The 20,944-nt window shown below is 31.6% G+C and overlaps 1 protein-coding gene across 1 annotated transcript; it reads right to left on the reverse strand.

Annotated features, from left to right (window-relative positions):
- Positions 1-3,112: 3,112 nt before the first annotated feature.
- On the reverse strand, positions 3,113-7,390 carry LOC133779651 (nicastrin-like). The gene is made up of 7 exons (XM_062219586.1): positions 7,373-7,390; positions 7,223-7,300; positions 6,943-7,014; positions 6,752-6,825; positions 6,142-6,274; positions 5,967-6,038; positions 3,113-3,178 (listed from the first exon to the last, which is right to left on the reverse strand). The coding sequence occupies exons 1-7, from the start codon at positions 7,388-7,390 to the stop codon at positions 3,113-3,115; spliced, it is 513 nt and encodes a 170-aa protein (XP_062075570.1).
- Between the last annotated feature and the right edge of the window lie 13,554 nt (positions 7,391-20,944).

The raw sequence follows: 20,944 nt of genomic DNA on the forward strand, positions 1-20,944 counted from the left end.
ATGTATCAACTAGGCGGGAGGAAGTAATGTGAGGTTCAATGTCAACGGCAAGTGGTGGACAGGAGCAGCTCAGGCCGGTGATAATGGCAAACTCGTGCACCCCAAACTTACATAAGTTTGGGCCCATCAAGAAGTGCACCTCATCGCCACACGGAGACTTGACCTTCCGCAAAAGTAGTGTGTGCACCAATGCCCCAGAGAACGAAAAGGGAGGGGCTGTGAAGAATGGTCCAAAAACAAACTCATTCACCCTCCCCAACAATCCATGCTCCTCAAATCTTTTCTTCAATTTTGTTAACCTCCCGGAACCCCTATAGGTCATACGACCGACATAATGATCCTCCATAGGGATCTCAAGTGGTGGGATACGTTTGGGTGGCATCTGCAAAATATCCACACAAAAAAAAAAGAATTAGTTGAATTTATAAAAAAATACTCAATATGTTGTTGTCATCGAAATGGGATCGATGTACCATCGAAATAGCATCGATGGAGCATGGAATCGATGCCATATATGTTCAGCATCGATATGGCATCGATGTGGCATCGATAAACCATCGTTTGCCATCGATTATGCATCGATGTAGCATCGATATACCATCGATGGCCTTTCGATGGTACATCGATGCAGCCTTTCGATTCCACATCGATGCTCCATCAATGCCATGTCGATGCTGATGCGAACATCTAATTGAGATGTTATTTTCGATGTGATATCGATGGTGTATCGATGTCGAATCGATGCCATATATGATCAACATCGATATGGACTCGATGTAGCATCGATGTGGCATCGATTGTGCATCGATTATACTTCAGTATCGATTATGCATCGATGTGGTATCAATAAACCATCGATTATGAAAGAATCAACATGGCATCGATATACCATCGATGGAGCATCAATTGCTCACTGTATGTCATCGATGGAGCATCGATGTGGAATCGAAAGAACATCGACCCACAAAATTTTTGCAGAATTTGCATAATGCACATAGAATCAAACCCATTTTAAGCTACGTTTTTTGCAAAATAAAGATTAACAATCAAACTCATTTCATCGATTTATACATTACGATTCAAATTTTTTTTTAAAAAAACACATGACAACCGAATGTCTTACCTTACCGTGGCCGGCGATGGAGAAGACGGTGCCGACGGCGACTGTGGGGAGAGAGAGAGCTTCGCTTGAGAGAGATGGTGAGAATGTGAACCGAGAGAAAATAATGAGATAGAAATGAGAGAGTTTGGCTGGGAAGAGGGAAGAATTTGGTTTGGCTAGGAAGAGGAAAGAGTTTGGTTTGGCTGGGAAGAGAGAAGGTGAGGGGTCTCGGTTAGTGATATGGGTATTTTTGTCCAAAATTTTAAAATGGCATATATATGGGAGAGTATTTTATGTTGGCATTTAAAAAAAATTAAGTATGTTATTAAACATACTGTCTAAAATTTCCCTTGATAATTTATAATATAAGATATACATATATATATATATATATTTCTTTTTACTACTCACACATTCACTTGTTCCTATAATATTTACATAATGCACATTTTATATAAAATATGTATATTTCTTTTAAATAATTAAATCTTTTGAAATATATTGAAAAATTAATAGATTGGATTTTTCAAAAAAAAATAATAATAAAAATTCCCTGGTGTGTATATGTATTTTTCTATATTAAGAGTTGTGAGCTTTATTTTTTTATTTTTTTTATTTTGAGTGCAATTTAGTTATTTATATTTTTAGTTTTTTTTTTGTTGTTGTTGTATGGCTTGATTTTTAGTGATTTTTTTAGTTTATTTTAAGTATATGTGTAGATTATCTAAAGTATATTTTACCAGACATCTAGTTGATTTTGTACTTTTAGTGAATTTTTTGGCAAATATAAAATTTTCAGTTTCTTTATTGTTGTTGTGTGAGTTGATTTTGGGTATATATTTAGTTTTCTTTAAGTATATTTTTAGGTTGATGTTTAATTGATTTCTAATTGAGTAATTTTTTAATTTTTCTTCACACATTTTACAATGTAGTGGTAAGTTTTTCAATGTTATTTTTAAGTATATTTTGGGTTTATGTTCATATGTTCTGATATATATTTTTAATTTATTTTTAACACATTGTACAATGCAGTAATAAGTTTTTCAATGTTGTTTTATATATTATTTTTGGTTGACGCAACATGTTGATGTTTAGTTGATATGCATATTTTTTTAAACACTATATTGTTGTGGAGTTGTTGTCTAGTTGAGTTTATGTTGCTTTTTCAATACTGTATTACTGCGGGGTTGATGTTTAGTTGAGATCGTATTTTTGTAATTATGAAAATTTAAAATCGTATTTTTGAAAATTTGAGTTAGTAAAATTGAAAAAAAAAACTTTAGGGGTCGTAAAAATATTAAACAAAAAAATGTGTATTTATGAAAACCCCATAATTAAATTCATTTAAGTTGCATTTGGAAAGCAACATTGTAATTGGAATTGAGTGTAAATGGGAGTAATTACTCAATTTTTTGTATTTGTCTAACCATATAATTACATAGTCACTACTACAAAAAGAGACTTTAACTTCGGTTTTTAAGGCAGATAAACCGAAGTCTATCCATGCAAAGTTAAAAGTCTTCAAAAAACCGAAGTTAAAAAGGGGTTTTTAACTTCAGTTATTTGGAAAAAAACCGAACTCTATTCTAGACTTTTAACTTCTGTTTTTACCAAATAATCGAAGTTAAAAGTCTTGAATACATGCCTATGTCATGTAGTGAGGACTTCTAACTTCGGTTATTGGGTAAAAACTGAAGTTAAAAGTCTAGAATAGACTTCGGTTTTTCCAAATAACCGAAGCCTATTCTTTTTTTTTTCTAAAAAAATTAATATTTAGACGAATTTTTAACCCAAATAACAAAAAATTTAATCCAATTTTCAATCCAAATACCACCAAAACAACAATTTCCTAAAAAGTTTAAACAAAAATAAATTATTACAGTTATTGAGTTTACTCATTGAGTTTATAGTAACTAATAATAAACATTCAAAAATAAATAAAAAGTAGAAAAATTACAAATAAATTTTTATTAAATTTGGATTAATAAAAAATTTAATGTAGACAAACTTTTAGAGATTCATACCTTCTTCAATGCTCAAATACACATTTGAATCAAGATTAGCAATTCTTAAAACCTGTACATTATCAAAACATAATATATTAAATTAATAAATAAAATAAATCTGAAAAATAAAGAAAAATTAAAAAAAAAACCTTACAAATATAGATTTAGTGATCCATACCTATTTTCAAGTTGAAGAACACGTTTGAATGCTCAAAATATGGAAAGAAATTGCTAAATCCAACCACACTCATACCCAAGGCCAAATAATCTCTTTTACCTCTAAAAATAGAAAATAATCCAAAATATATGATGTATTTTTGTTTTTTAGCAAGAATAGTAGTAAAAATTGGTACAAAACAAGAAAAAAAATAGGGGTAATGGGTGAAACCCTCTTCTCCCGTATGGTGGCTATGGAGGTTTTTCTTAGGGTTTAGTTTCAGACTAATAAATGAGAGAAGTGATAGGGTCGGATATATAGAACTTTTAACTTCAGTTATTTGGTAATAACTGAAGTTAAAAGTCTCCGCCTTTTTTATTACAAAAATGTCTTTCTTATTTTGAGAGCTAAACCTAAAACTGAAGTTAAAATCCTATTGAATACTTTAACTTCGATTTTCATGTATTTTCCAACAATTTCATGTGTAAAAACCGAAGTTAAAATCTATATTTCTAGTGGTGAGTAACTATCACTACAAGAAAAAACAGTATTCATAACACTTAAAAACTGCTATCCGGGACTATTGATAGCATTTCTGAAAATGCTAACATAGCCCCTGTTATTAAAAGTCCAGTCTTTTCTATAACAGTTTTTGAATGTTATGTTCGGTGTTATCTTAAACTATTAAATAACACATTTTTAGGTGCTATAATATTCAAATAATAACATTTAGATAGAGTTTTTGGTTATAAATTTGAAGTTTAATCTTGTACTTTTTTCATAACACTTTTCAACTGTTACATTTAATTATTTTGATAACATTTTTAGTTTGTTATATTATATATATCATAACGATTTGTTTCGCTTATAATATGTTTTTAAATCGTAACATATAGTAATAAAATTTTGTTACTTTAGTGTGGATAATATATTTTAAATTTTATTTTAATAAGTATACTTATATGGTTTTTTTTAATTAAAAGATCTTCATTATTGTATTTTGATAAAAAAAAAACAAAATTAATCATAAAATGTAATTTTCAATAGATTGATAAACTATAAGTATTACATTAAAAAATAACTAATTCAAACCATGAATGTGTCTACTTCATAAGATATTAGTTCTAACTTAAGTTTGAAAGCATAACATAATAAAGTTTTATAATCTTGAACATTTTTTACTTCAAACTATAGTTTGGATGATGTTGTTGCTGCTAATGCTATTGTTGCTGTTGTTGTAGCTGTTCTTCAGATTGTTGTGCTTGACTATGAACCCCAGATGGAGTACTAGTCCTTCGAGGGAACTTGTTCAAACTCTCTGAAAAATAAATAGAGAAAGATAAGCAGTCAGGTTTGGAGAGCTGATGCCACAAACCTAACATACAATTAGCCCCATTTAAATCATTACTGACTATAATCAACATGAACAAAACAGAATTCAGAAATCCAAATATAAATAAGCATAATAGAAAACAAAATGAAGATTCAAACAAAGCTTGGGAACAACTGCAAGATGAAAACTAAAATAAATAAATAATATAACAAGTGAATGCAAAGCCAATCCCATAACTATCATATAAACTATAACTTACCAAAGCTATAAATAAGAAAAGAGAATACAATGCAAATAAAATCAAACTTGTCAAACAACTTGCTGCCATTAGAGAATACAGTGAATGTATATCAATATGTTTCAGCATATTTGTATTTTACTGTTTTAACAAGTTAATAATGAGTTCATACAACCTGTAAAGATAAGGCAGTAGAAGAGGTATAGAAGAAATTTCTGCTTGAGTTTCACATACAATAAATTAAGTATTCTAACAGTTAAATTGTGTCTGAAGTTAGCATAATATTATAACAAAAATAAAAGTAAGAGAAGTAATAAAATATGAATATAGATATGAATATAGTAGACAATTTTATAGAGAGAGCAACAATTATAATATGAGATTCAGATTCAGATTTTACCCAAAATTGCAGAAAGAAAAAAAGATGAGACTTGGATTTCTAGAGAAAATCTAAAATGACAGAGAGAGGCTCAAATTTTACACCTTAAATATGAAATGTTGAAATGAGATAGATAAATGCTTCAATACAATGGAAAAAAATTGCAGAGCAGAGATTGAAAAGAAGATTCCTACATTTTAATAAAACAAATGACAAAACAGAAGTGCAGGCACATCCTTTGTTGCCTTATTATTTATATTTTTTCTAGTACATTTTTTTAATGAAGTGAACAGTTTTCTCTCTTTAAACCAACAAGAATAACTAAATAATGGATTGGGCAGATAACATCAAAGACAACCTCAGCATGTAGTATAGATGCGAGGATGTTAGCCTTTTATTATAGAGCTGTTACATTGCCTAAGAGGGACAAGTGTAATAAGGAGAGGCCCCACTTACATGTCTAAAGACGTATTGAAAATCATATACTATTAAAATCAAGACAAGCAATATAAAGACAATGAATAAGATAACACACAATCACTTGAATATAGTACAGTCTTCATAAATCGGATTGATGAAAATGTGATCACTGAAAAAGAAAATACTTTTTTGCCAAGTTAAGAGACGACAAAGCCACTAGAACAATGTCTTCCCATATATGGAAGAAAAAAAAAACATTACGAAGGCACTATATCAAGGAACTCTTATAAGCACTTTTTTTTAAAGGAACTCTTATATACATCTCACTCACCTTTTTATTAAGGTCATGGAAAGCCTCCAAATGTGATAGTGCATCGCCCGCTGCCAAGAGTGCAATCATGCCCTAAAATCATTCCACAAAAATGTTAATTAAGGGTTTCCTAAACTTCAGAGATGTAATATCACATTTCAACATGGAAAGCAACATGATAAGACTTAAAACTTACTGATATTGGGGAGTCTGCACCAAGGCTTTTGTCACGGAAAAATGAAGCCGAATCCATTGACGCCACAGTCAATATAATAGGCTTACCCTGATCTAAGGAGGAGATATTAAGCGGAGGAAGTGATGACCAAACACTGCCCTTCATAATTATGAGCAATAGTTAAATTCAAAGTAATTTAGGAAGGTCAAAAGAATAAATATAAGAAGAAATGTGTTGATCTTCTAAATATGTGTTTCAAACACTGAAAGTTGATGGAAGTAAGTTTCAGCATCAAAGATTTGAATCCTACAAAGCTCAACTATAGACCAACATACATATTCTTTTGACCTCCCCTGTACAAATAAAACTGAGAAAAAGAATCCCATGAAATCTTCCCCACTCAAAACAATAAATACACACACACACACACACACACATATATTTACATATAATAATATAAAATATAATAAGAAAGAAAATGAAAACCAAGCCAATGAGAATAAGGACTACATTCTAAAATACAAGTCAGATTTCGAACTCAAAAGAGAGATGAGACACAAATACAAATCGTGAACCACATTTAGAGCTGTTAGACTTCATTATGGATACCAACAAATGCAAAATGAGTTACCTGTATCCCCCTAATGGAAGGCAGGTCTCCTCTTTCAAACAAGATTCTGAATCACGAGTTCCAGATTTCACTGTCTAATCAAAACAAATGTATCACAGATTCCTTGAAAACATCATTAAGCCAACAACCAAAAAATGTCTGCGAGATAAAGTCAATAAAATGCACTAGAAAGTTAAAAACAAACAAGCTACCTGCATCACAAGATCAAACTCAGCCACAACAGTGGTATAAGATCTCTGTCTCTTCAAAATTTCTTCAGAAACCTGCATATGAGTGACATCAAAAAGTTTATTAACAATAAACTAAAGCTGCCAAAAAATTGTCTTGTGGTTGGGGGGGCAAACATCAACAACAATTAAATACAGTCCATTAATATGAAAATTGAAATAACTAGACTTTTTCTTTTAAAAGTGGTTTCACTTCTTCAGTGGACGGTACAAAATGAAAACCAAATGAAATGACACTTACTACCTCTTGGATGGTCTTCGTACTACTCTCCGAGAGCAAGAATACAGGAAAATCATACTTGTTCCACAATATACCAGATCCCTGAAAATGTGGAAGGAAGTTGTTGGTCCAATATATAAAACAGAATGTTAAAAGATGAAACACGAACAATACATTAGATAAGTTTGGCATTTATAACCAGTAAAAGTAAGGAGTATATAATGTTCTAACTTTTAATATGTGAAACACATTGATACTCACCTAAACAAATGTGACAGGTAGAATTTAAGTTGTTCCATGTTCTTCAAGTAGTATAATAAAGGTAAGAAAAAGATATATTCAAATTTTACTTAAAACACAAATAACTTATACAACCTCACATTGTATAAACACTCGTTGAAATTCCTGTATTATGTGACCAGCAAAAGCACACAGGCCCCTTATGGAGATGAGGCTGTGGGGCTTTGTAGTCTGGCATTAAACATGAAATAATAACCCATATTTTGCACTTTTGCTTGGAAAAGAACCATATATGCAAATAATTAGGATAATAATTACAATCTATGAGTTCCTAAATAGAAATCAATAGAACTTTAACAACCAACCTTCCTCTACAGTAACTGAAGTTGAATATTTTTAGTGATTAGACATGAGGGTCCAACACAGATGGAAACTTGATGCTCACGAAAGTTAGCTAAAGATGACTAGTCCTATAACATATAGCATGGTAGTAGAAATAAAACTCTGAACAGAAAAAATGTCACCCTTACGAAAATATTATCAAAGAGCTTATGCTGAAAAAGTTGTATGTAAGGTGTGGTGCATAAAAGAAAGGTAGACTATCAAATGTCTAATACCCCATTCTAATATAGCACGCATATAACTATATATTCAACTCATGAGGATAATAAAAATATGTTATAGAGAATAATTACCATATAACAAGTACCATATAACCCTTCAGATTAATGGCTTTTTCCTTTGTTGCAGAGTTGTGTTTTACAATTGCCTGGCTCAGCTGAGGAACATAATGTCCTAGTACATAGATGCCCACAAAGAAAACCACAATTCAAACAAAGTATTGATGATATATGAATATACGTGTGCATAAAATATAATTAGTATGAAGAAATTGGAGAACTGATTGGCTCAAACATGAATTCAACAAATGAATTTTGAGATACTTGTTACTAATGCCTACACAGCTTAATCCATTAAATCAACATAAAACGAGTTTGAAGGTTAATCACCTGCATAGCTCTCTCCTGTAATATAGAAGTCCCTTCCTTAAGGACTACTAATCACTATGCATATTACCCACCTTTAGCTAAAGAAATAAATAAGATGCCCAGAGATTGCAAACAGACAAAAATGCAAGTACGATTCAGTCATTTGGTAAGCAATTTAAACTTTTACTTGAACCATCAAATTCCTCGCGAAGTTTTGACATAAAATTCTCATTCATTTGGCCTCTTTACCTCACTCATTTGTTCAATAAAGCAAATGACTCAAAATTAACATTGTTATGCACATGTGCAAATACTAATGTGAACTCAAAAGCATAATTGACTATTTATGCTTATTTCAGATTTCCTTAAATAACACCCCTTAAAAAATAAAATTAAATTAAAATTAAAAAACATCAAAATACACTCAATATAGGATTCTAAAGAGCTGCCAAAATGGGAACCAAAATATAACACAAACAAACCTGAGTGGATGAAACAATAGTAAGCAAGCATGGGAACAAAACAGGTACTAATGTGGGCATCACTTTATCGTCCAAGTCATCAGAGAGAAGAGCCCAGCACCTCAAAGCTCCATGAACTACAACATTTAGAAGCAAATCATGCATCTTTCAGATGTAAAAACCATAAAACTCTTAAATATGAAACAAATAACAAACAATAACTTGCAACACTTGAGCAAGTTAAAATCCCTAATAGCCTAGATTAAAAATTGTCATAATATAGTACACACTTAGAGGTTATTGTTGTCAATCTAACATAAGTGGTAATAATAGAAAAACAACAAACAAGACAGCTCGGCACCAGCTCACCTGCTTCTTCCCCTGCTTTGAAAGACCTAAGTGAGTGAGAACATCCTTAAGCTCTTTTATTCTAAAATATGCCAACTTTTCCTGCAACAAAAACAAACACATCAATAAACCTTGAATGCAACATCAACAATTCAACGTACAAACACTTTCAAATAATTTCATCACAAAATAATTTCAACACCCAAATGATTGAAATAGAGAAGTACCTGAGAGCCAGCAAGCTCCTCAAACTGCTTGACCCAATCATCCATCATAGCATTATTACCCAAGTCCGGAACAGGTGGCCTGACAAATAATATTGAGCATAACATTTTCTTACTTACTCAATATACAATACTCAGATTCAAGAAATCCACAGATAATAACAAGATTCAAAAAGAAGATATACCTAGATTCAAGAACAAACATTTGATGTGGTAAACAACATATGAAAATTAAACACTGTAAAAAAATTAATACCCTCATACGAAGACTGCGTCCACCACGAATGGCAAGGTCAGCCACCAAAAGAGCACATATATATTACTCGGAGATCGTGAGCTCAAGCACCGCCGCACCCACGCCGTAGACCCACCGCCGCAAGCATCGCCGCACCCACGCCGTAGACCCACCGCCGCAAGGACCGTCGCACCCACGAGCGAGCCACGCCGTAGACCCACGAGTCAAGCCTCCCTGTCACACGACCCAAGCCGCGGACCCCATCACCTTGTTGCACACCTGCAACAAATAGAGAGAAAGAAAGAAAGATTGAACGAGAGAGTTGCTGAGAGAGAAAGATAGAACATGAGAGAGAAACAGAGGAGGCGTAGGGTTATTAGAGATTTTTTGCTTTTGTCTTTCATTTGGCGCCTAAGTATAATTTAGCACCTAAAATTTTTAGTCCGGTCAAACAATAGCGTTTTTTAAAATATGCTATATTTTAATGTAATATATGGGCATAATTGTTGTAGTGTATGTAATTGATGGGTCTCAATTACACTCTCCAATTCTCATAGCCCCATGAGAATTAAGTGTAATTAAATTATGTAATTACTTATTACTATAAATTTAAAATGTATTTATTACATAATATTATATTTCTGTGTAATTAGTAACTGTTTTGCCAAACATAACAATGAAAATTCATAAGTAATTATCACTCAACATCCAAACAAACTTTATATTTTAAGATATAATAGAATTACTCATAAATATAATTACTACCATAGTAATTATTCGAATTAATAATTACAATATTTCAAACACACCCATGTTGATCGAATAGACACCCAATGCGATACACAAGTGAGGTGTGCATCATCTTTTGTTGAGCATTGCTACAAGGTAATCTAAGTGTCAATACAGTAAGACGTGACATAATGCTATTATTACGGATTAATATTGGGTCTTAAATATTGTAATTTAATTCAACTATGTTGATCATATAGAATTACACGGATAACTGATGACAGTATATATAGGGTGTCCCTAGAATGTTCTTTAACATTTCTGTTGTTTGTTTTAATAGTCCTCAACCGACATGTAAAATTATAGTCTTAAACTTTGTTATACCGCGTAAGGGAGGAAAGAATTTAAAGATAAAGAAAAACTCTTCAAAATTATCATCATGCGTTGAAAAATCTTTGTCCAAATTTTTAAACCTCTAAAATGATATTAATTTTAAACATATTATAAACGTATGTGTAGTTGAATGGTAGTCAATACATTAAAATCCTAGTCCTACACCACATATTGTCTCTTCTCCCAACAAATTTTTCACAATAAATTTATCTTTCTACAGAAATGGACTTGCAGCAAAATAGTTTCCTTTTGGTTAGCCTCATCGTGTATGGTGCTGTTGCGACACTAGTACTACATGCTGTGGATTCTTCTTTAACTTCCTCCATACCAAGATGCCTCCCACACCAAAGCTCTGCTTTGTTACAACTAAAGCAAGACTTTGGCTTTAAGAACTCCAGTTTCACTGGTTCTTGTTCCTTATCTAACCTAGAGATGAAGTCTTGGATTGAGGGAAACGATTGTTGTGAGTGGAATGGTGTCACGTGCAACTTGGAAACAGGATAAGTAATAAGGCTTGATCTAAGTAGCAGCTCCCTTCAAGGGCCTCTAAGTTCCAATAGTAGCCTCTTTAGTTTGACTCAACTTCAAAGGCTCAACCTTGCTTACAACAACTTCAGTTTCTCAAAGATACCCGCAAGCTTTTCTCAGCTTCCAAGGTTAACCCATCTCAACCTCTCTTCCTCGTATTTTACTGGGTTTGAACCATCTGAAATTGCTTTATTGTCAAATTTGATTTCTCTAGATCTCTCTTCAGATATATATTTTGATCATTCTAAAGTAAAAAGTATTTCTTATTTGAGGATGACAACACTTTCGCAAAACATGACAAAGCTAAGAGAACTTCATTTGAATGATGTGAATCTTGCTTCGGTGTCAACTCAGCCCTTTTTAAGTTTTTCTCACTTGATATCTCTGTCTCTTTCTTATTGCGATCTGCATGGCGAATTTCCCATAAACATTTTCCAACTGCCTAATATTCAAGTCATTGAATTATTTCGTAATGAAAACCTTGTTGGTTCTCTTCCAAATTTTCATGTTGAAAGTAAACTAAAAACGTTGTCGCTTTCCTCCACAAGGTTTTCTGGAACACTACCAGATTCCATTGGCAACCTTAAGTCTTTAATTCAATTAGATACTTCATATTGTAATTTCTCAGGGATTATTCCACCTTCTCTTGGGAATCTTTCCCAACTCGTATCTCTTAGTCTCATAGGCAACAATTTCTCAGGGATTATTCCACCGTCTCTTGGGAATCTATCCCAACTCGTATCTCTTAGTCTCAGAGGCAACAATTTCAATGGTCAACTTCCAGCTACACTGGGAAACCTATCCCAACTTGAAAAATTTCAGCTCTCTGGAGAAAATATATTGGGTCAGCTTCCATCTACATTTCAAAACCTTTCAAAGCTAGCTTTTCTTAAAATTTATCATACTGGACTCACAGGTGAACTTCCCTTTTGAATTGGAAACCTAAAACGACTTGAGTATTTAACAATTTCTGGAAAGTTTGAAGGTCAAATTCCATCTTCACTGGGAAATCTCAGCCAGCTTAGTAACTTGAATCTTTTTGGCAAAAGTTTTAGTGGGATATTCCCATACACAATCACAAACATAACCCAACTTTCATACTTGGTGATATCAGATACTTCATTAAGTGGGCCAGTTCCGTAATCTTCGTATAGAATGCCTTCTTTGAGAGAGATTTGGCTAGAAAACAACCTTTTTACAGGTCCTCAAGCATTCAACAATGTCTCTTCATCGCCAGTGAGCTATCTATAAATAGAAAATAATAATTTAAATGGACAAATTCCCATGTCTGTTTCTGAATTCCCAAACCTACGTCAGCTTGAACTTGAATCAAATAACTTAAGTGGCTCTCTTCATTTGGGAATCTTCCCAGAGAATAGTAAGCTTCAGTACCTTGGTCTTTCAGATAATAGTAATATAGCCATAACCTCAGGTACAAATTCAAGTGTGCATAAGTTTGACACGTTACTATTATCTTCATGCCACATTGGTGAAAGTTTTTCGGAGTGCCTAAAAACCCAAGATGAATTAAGATACTTAGATCTATCCAACAACAAAATCAAAGGTAAGATTCCCAGTTGGTTCTTCAACATAGGGGTTGAGACTTTGTCTAATTTGATTCTTTCTAACAACTCCTTCACTGGTTGGGAAAGAGCTCAACTTATTACTCTTCCTTGGAAAAAATTGGCATTACTAGATCTTCGTTTCAACAGAATGAAAGGCTCACTTATAGTCCCACCACCATCCATAAAACATTTCTTTGTCTCAGAAAACAAATTTGGTGGAAGAGTTGATCCATTGTTCTGTAATTTAAGTGTTCTTGAAGTTTTAGATGTGTCAAACAATTACTTAAATGGCACAATTCCACATTGCTTGGTTAGCTCTAGTAGTTCACTCCTGGTGTTGGACATGAAATAAACAATTTTAGTGGGAAAGTACCTCAAACGTTGTTAAAAGGAAATAGTTTAAAGACTTTGGATCTCAGTCACAACCAATTGCAAGGGAAGGTTCCGAAATCTTTGATCAACTGCAGAGCATTGCAACTTCTAAATCTTGGACACAATCACATCAATGATGTGTTCCCTTTTTGGCTCCAGAATTTACCAGAGTTGCAAGTTCTTGTACTATGTTTCAACAAATTTCATGGTCCAATATGGGATTCTCATCAAGGTTTGGGATTTGTAAAGTTACGGATTGTTGATCTCTCCTTCAATGATTTTAGTGGAAAATTAACATCAGAGTACTTTATCAAGTGGAGTGCCATCAATACAGAAGTTTCTAATGCAGATAAGCCAGAATTGAAATACATGGAAGCTGCTGGCGAATACTATAAAGACTCAATTATTATAGTGCAAAAAGGCCTTGAAATTGAATTTGTGAAGATCTTGACCATCTTCACTGCTATTGACCTATCAAACAACAATTTATATGGAGAAATTCCAAGCAGCATAGGAGATCTTCGGGCTATAAAGGTACTCAACCTTTCAAATAACACTTTCGATGGCCTTATACCACCAGATGTTGGGAATTTGAAAGAGCTTGAATCATTAGATCTCTCCAACAACAAGCTCTTTGGTAGAATCCCTCAAGAATTGGCAAGCCTTACATTTCTTTCATATCTCGATCTTTCTGGGAACAACCTTTCTGGGCCAATTCCACGAGGCGGGCAATTTAATACATTTCAAAATTCTTCATTTGAGAGGAATGTAGAATTATGTGATTTTCCTTTGTCAAAGAAATGTCAAGACACAAATCCTCTTGAAGACTATAGGCAGCAATCCGAATCTGAAAATGGCTTTGGTTGGTAGCCAGTGTTGATAGGGTATGGATGCAGTTTTGTTAATGGAGCCATTGGTGGACTTCTTGTCATATCCAAGAAACCAAAGTGGTCGGTAAACACTTTTGGAAGAAATCTTTAGGGATCATGAACAATATCAACGGTTGAGACACTGTTTATTTTTTTTCAAATTTAGTTTTGTATGCATTCTTGCCACATGCTCAATAATGTATTTCAAATTATTCAGTTTTTTTTGTCCAAAATTACACGTTACACGGTGATTTAAAAAAATTTCGTTTTATACGGCAAAGTAAAAAAATTACAAATTTACTGTGCTCTAACTAACTAGTGTATACACGTGTTTTTTTCACCGTACCTGTTTCCTATTAATATATAATTTTGAACTGCATATTTTTTTTTTGTCAAATCAACTTTTTTTAAAATATTATATGTCAAATTACTTTAATATTTTTTTTATCAAATTAATACAATTTTGATCTTATATTTTAAACTATTTTAATTATATTAATCCCTATAATACAAATATTATAATTTTCATATTATATATAAAAAAAGTCGCAATACTTTAATTTATTTTTTGTCTTTTTCTCTTCAGTCCCAATACTTTTGATATGATAATAATAATAATGATTACAAATAAATTTATTTTACTTATAAATATTTAAAATAAATATAATTATTAATATTAAATAAATATTTATGCTTACATAAAATATTATATATTTAATCAATATAATCTATTTCTTTATTAGTTGTTACAATTTAAAAATATATATATATATATGTTACTTGTTTAATGCAATTTAACATTTTTGTATATACTAATTATAAAATTCTTTTAGTTACAAACTTAATTTTATATATTTTTGTTACAAATATGTTAACTAAATTTACAACTTATTTTTTGAAAATATTAGTCACAAATATAATTTTTTTAGTTATAAAATTAGTTATGTAAACCATTGTTACAAAAATAAAAAAAATTAGCAAGGAATTATTCTATAAATGCTGCCTACAAAAATGTAAAACTTGTTTACAATCTGTAAAACTTGGTTATATATTTGTAAATGTTTTTATGTAACTGGTTTACGCATCTGTAAAAGCATGTTACAGGTTTGTAACATGTAAATTCATTGTTGTCGTTGTTTGTAAAAGCTTGTCACAGGTTTGTAACATGTAAGTTCTTATTTAGCATTTCTCTATCATGTTGTTTAGGGTTGCTCAAGATCCAAACCAGTCAAATTACCCCGAACTAATCCAATAATAAAATATTGGATATCTAATTACAATTGGATTTGATTGGATTTGTAGACTTAGCCTTTCTCTATCATGGTGTTTAATAGACTTAATGTTGTAAATTTAATATTTAAAGGACTATAATGTGACCATTGTAAAGACTTAAATTGGTATTATTACTCCATAGTGTCTAGTTTTTTGTATGTTTTTTGTTTTACTTGTTAATTTGTTTAATATCAAAATTTAGGTTCAAAGATAAAAAATAAAAATAAAAATAAATCGACTCAATCCAATTACAATTTGATTGTATTGGATTTGTAGGCCAAAACGTATTGGATTTGATTTGATTGGTTAGTGGTAAAAATATTGGATCGGAACAGATGAGCATCCATAATGTTGTTTGTAAAAATTTGTTACAAGTTTATTGCTATATTTTTAAATAATTTTATGATTATGACCTTTCAACAATATGATTTTCTCAAGTGTAAACTTTGATTACAATTTTGCAAGTTTGCAAATAAGTAATTCAAAACTGATTTGAAGATGTTAATATATATATGTTGTCCATGATAATATTTGTAATGGTTTGATACAAATTTGGAGTGTGATATTCAACATGTAATGGGATGGGTAATATGGATAACTAGGTAAATGTTGGTAATAGTGGGTTGTGGGTTATATAATAAGCATAGGTTATCGTAATATTGTAATTAGTTTAAAATACCGTATTTTTAGAATTTTTTTCCAAATTTGCTGTATATATGTTAATTTCCTTTGTTTTTTTGTTAGCAATGGGCCAGTTTGGTAAAATTTTTGTTTTTGAATTTTTTAAACACAAAAATAGAAATATTATTTTATTTTTGTTTCTTTATTTTTTAAAAATAAAAATATGTTTGGTAACTATTTTTGTTTTTTGTTTTTAAAAACAAAAAATAATAAACATGTTTGATAACTTTTATTTTTAACAATATAAGGTGTTGATTTGAAGAAGAAAATTAAAAAAAAAAAGGAAAAATTGAAAGTGAAAAAATTCTATTTTCAAAATTTAATAAATTTTAATTTAAATTTAAAAAATAATAAATAAAAATAGAGTTACCAAACATATTTTATGTTTAATTTTCAAATTTTTAATTAATTAAATAAAAAATTATTTTTGTAAGTGTTAACAAACAATACCACTATTTCAAATTATTCTTATTGTTTGAGGATCGATCTTCTGTTTTTAGTGTATGTAAAATGTATGTATGCACTATGCTTTTTTATACCATTGTATTCAAGCCAATGTTACACAACATATAATACATTTAAGTTTTTAATGATTTCTAATTAGTTTTAGTTACGACTTGCTTCAAGAGAGCATAATAATAGAAATAATATTTTAATGAGTTTATTTTATTTTATTTTGTTGTATAGTTTATTGCATTATTATTTAAATGGATTAAATAGTGGTATTTGCATGTAATTGTAAAATGACCATAATATCCCTATGTTTGAATTTATTTGCATATAGAGGACATTAAAACATGATTTAAAATTCAATTGAATGAGTACATTCGAAATTTGGCTCAGTCATTTGGGCTCATTTGACAGTTTTTTTAGACAATATTGGAAGAAATGAAAATATATGCCCATTCGACATATTTTATAGAAGAAAAGTAAAAAGTAAGCTTCTATATTTTTAATACTGTGGGTATATATGTCTTGTAACTATAGACATATATTAATATTTGAATACAACCATATATATGCCAAGTGTAGAAAATATTTATTACACTACTGGAGTAGTATGTTTCTTTCAATTAGAATGGTTGTCTATTAGATTAGGTGTAGAAGAAATACATATCTGTGTGTCTATGCATAATTAAATTCGTGGCCACTTAGAATTTCCTGCAGTGTATAAGTCTTTGATTAAGAAAGAAATAAGGAACAAAATAATAATATGATTTGTCGGACACCATTGGCTGCTTCTACTTTTGTAAAATCCCCACCCCAGTATGTTGAGTTTGAGTTCTAGTGGGTGTGTGAATAATTTATGTGACCCTCTTGTGTAAATTTTATAGACCATTTGTATATTATTAATTAAATTACCATACGCAAATTCAATATATTGTTATTATTATGCCATCAAGCTTGCAAACTAACAATCATAAATATAGAAGAGTAGTAAATTGTAATTGGTTGGTGACTCTGTTTTGTTGATTCAATGATATTACTTATTTATATTCTAATAGTCATTATTTCTTGAAACAGATAGATCAAATTATAGTTGTTACTTTCGGTGTGTTAAGAGTTATCTATATTTAAGTAGCCTTCCATTTAAGTAGAGGTATGTGCGTATATATGACTGTTGTTTTTTATTAGCCTTTTGGACATTTCTCTTTTTTACGATATTTTTGGAATAACTATGTTCTCTCGACTATTCAAAGTAGTTATTGAGGACTTTATTCTTTAAGTTATTTCCCTAAATAGGGATTTTTGTAATCATTTTATATACATGATATATCAGAAAATTAAATCATTCTTTTTTGACTTGGTATCACAGCCAGTCGTACACTTCACCCTAGCCCTTATCGTTTTTTTTTTTTTTTGCATATTTTTCCTCCTTCTTCACCATGTCTGACGCCTCGAATGAATCCACGAACCTTCCAGCCATATCACCCACTGTTCCACAAACTATTCCAGCCAAAACAATTTCATCTGACTCCCACTTTGTCTAAATCACCATTATCCGACTAAATGGGGATAACTTTCTGAGATGGTCCCAATTGTCCGAGTGTACATGAGAGGCCGTGGGAAGATGAGATATCTAACAGGCAAGAAAAAGGCTCCAACAGAGGAGAATTTGACCTATGAAGCCTTGGATGTTGAAAACTCTATGATAATGGCGTGGCTGGTGAATTCTATGGAGGAGGAAATCAACTTAAACTACATGTGCTACCCCACGGCAAAGGAGCTTTGGGAGAATGATGTTTAGATATATTCTGATCTTGAAAATCAGTCCATGATTTTTTAGTTGAATCTCAAGTTAGGTGAAATACGATAAGGAGAGGACACTGTCACAAAGTATTTTAATTCTCTGAAAAGAACATGGAAAGACTTGGATCTCTTTGACACGTACGAATGGAAATTAGCTGAGTATGGCAAACATCTTAAGAAAACTATTGAGAACACTCAAATCTACAAGTTCTTAGCTGGACTTAATGTTGAGTTTGATGAGGTAAGGGGGAATCATTGGAAGATTCCTTTACCTCCTATTGGTGAGGTGTTCTCGGAAGTCTGAAGAGAGGAGGGGAGAGGAGAGTCGAAGGAGTGTTATATTGGGAAAGAAAGGACTTGGATCTGTTGTTGAGGATTCAGCCTTAGTCACCATGGGAGCAGGATATAGCAGGAACATCCCATACTCGCCAAAAATTGTAGAAAAACCACGAGTTTGGTGTGATTTCTGTAATAAACCTCGCCATACTCGAGAGACCTATTGGAAAATCCATGGCAAGCTAGCAAACTAGAAGAGCAAAGCAAAGAGAGAAAGGTTAGGTCACACTCCTACTACACAAGAAGCCGAGTCCAGCCCCTTCACTAAGGCACAAATGGATCACCTTCATGCACTGCTAAACACTACCTCGTCCTCATCTAGTATTCCTACTACTTCTATTGCACATACATGTAATGAAATATTAGAAATAAATGCTCTAAATTGTTTTCAGAATTCATCTACTCTGTGGATAATAAATTCCGGAGGATCTGACCATATGACAAACTCTTCTAATTTTTTTTAATCTTATATACCTTGTCTAGGAAATCAAAAAGTTAGAATAGCTTATGGTAATTTCTCACCTATTGCAGGAAAAAGTTTAATTAAAATCTCTGAGGGGATAGATCTTAAATATGTCCTCCATGTTCCTAAACTTACCTGCAATCTCTTGTCTGTCAGCAAATTATCTAGAGATTCTAATTGTTGCGTGGTTTTCTATGAATCTCACTATCTCTTTCAAGACCAGAGTTCGGGGAAAAAGATTGGAAATGCTAGGATGATTAATGACCTTTATTATTTCAAATATAAGACATCCAATAATAAAATTGCTCAAGGATTTAGTAGCTTTAGTTCTCTTTTTGTTCATGATCAAATAATGGTTTGACATTATAGATTGGGTCATCCTAGTTTTTCTTATTAAAACATTTGTTTCCAGCACTATTTAAAATGTTAAATCCTTTATCTTTTCAGTGTGAAATTTGTTTAGTGGCCAAGAGCCAACGAAAATCTTATGTTAAATCTCTTTATCATTCTTCAAAACTGTTTTATCTATTTCATAATGATGTTTGGGGACCTTCAAATGTTACCACCAATTCTGGAAAAAATGATTTGTTACTTTTATAGACAAACATACTCGTCTTTGTTGGATTTATTTAATGTGGGAAAAATATGAGGTTGAACATATATTTATCGATTTTTACAAAATGATTGAAAATTAATTTCAAACAAATATCAATGTTTTAATCACTGATAATGGAACAGAGTATTTCAATCACACCTTGGGAAATTTTTTAAGGGATAAATATATTTTACATCAATCTCCATGTCCAGATACTCCTAAACAAAATGGAATAGCTAAAAGGAAAAATAAACACTTGTTAGAGGTAGTCCGTGCCATGATGTGTTTATATGAACATTCCAAATTACTTACGGGGGGATGTTCTTCTTACTGCCTCTTATTTAATAAATAGAATGCCCGCTAAAGTCTTACAATACACTACTCCATTGGAATGTTTGAAAAAGTTTCTTCCAGCATCTAGAATTAATTCAGACACACCATTGAAGATTTTGGTTGCACTGTTTATGTTCATCTTCCAAAAAAGGTCTAGATCTAAGTTAGATCCTAGAGCTGAAAAATGTATTTTCTTGGGCTATCCTCTCCTAATAAAAAAAGATACAAGTGTTTTAATCCTGTCACTCAACGTATATATAGTACCATGGATGTCTCTTTTCTAGAACTACTCCTTATTTCTCCAAATATTTTATTCTGGGGGAGAATTCAGCTAAAGAACAAAATTTTTGAGAAATTGTTGAACCTTTACCTAGAACTATTCTTTATGTTTCTCTTAAAAAAAAACTCAGTCCACATTTATTGAATTCGAACCTGCCCTTGGTTTGTCAGAAACATAATTGCTACGATTGATTAAAAATCATAACAACCTTGAGCCTGTGGTATATTCTAGGAAGAATATCTCTGATAGAGGTAAAGACCATCTAATCATCCCCGCACAAGACCAAACGGAAGCCCTGAATCATGGTCCTTCAAGTACTTCAGGTAATTCTTATTCTTTTATTCCTACTTCTTCTTCATCTCCAAATAATATTGTGCCTTCACAACTTGATTTGAGTCCTAAACCTATACTCAAAACACGAGATCTTCCCATTGCCCTTAGAAAAGGAACCTGTGCATGTATAAAGCATCCGATTGACAAATACATCTCTTACAATCACCTATCTGATACCTATAGAGCATTTATTACTAATATTTCAGAGCATTTATTACTAATATTTCAGAGTATTTATTACTAATATTTC

The sequence above is a fragment of the Humulus lupulus genome, chromosome 5 (genome assembly GCF_963169125.1).
Source record: "Humulus lupulus chromosome 5, drHumLupu1.1, whole genome shotgun sequence".
NCBI classification, from domain to species: Eukaryota; Viridiplantae; Streptophyta; class Magnoliopsida; order Rosales; family Cannabaceae; genus Humulus; species Humulus lupulus.

Coding starts and splice junctions, on each gene's coding strand:
- LOC133779651 (XM_062219586.1), bottom strand. Junction 7,015..7,222: donor GTACGAAGACCATCCAAGAG/GTAGTAAGTGTC, acceptor ACTCATATGCAG/GTTTCTGAAGAAATTTTGAA. Junction 6,275..6,751: donor CTTCCATTAGGGGGATACAG/GTAACTCATTTT, acceptor TATGAAGGGCAG/TGTTTGGTCATCACTTCCTC.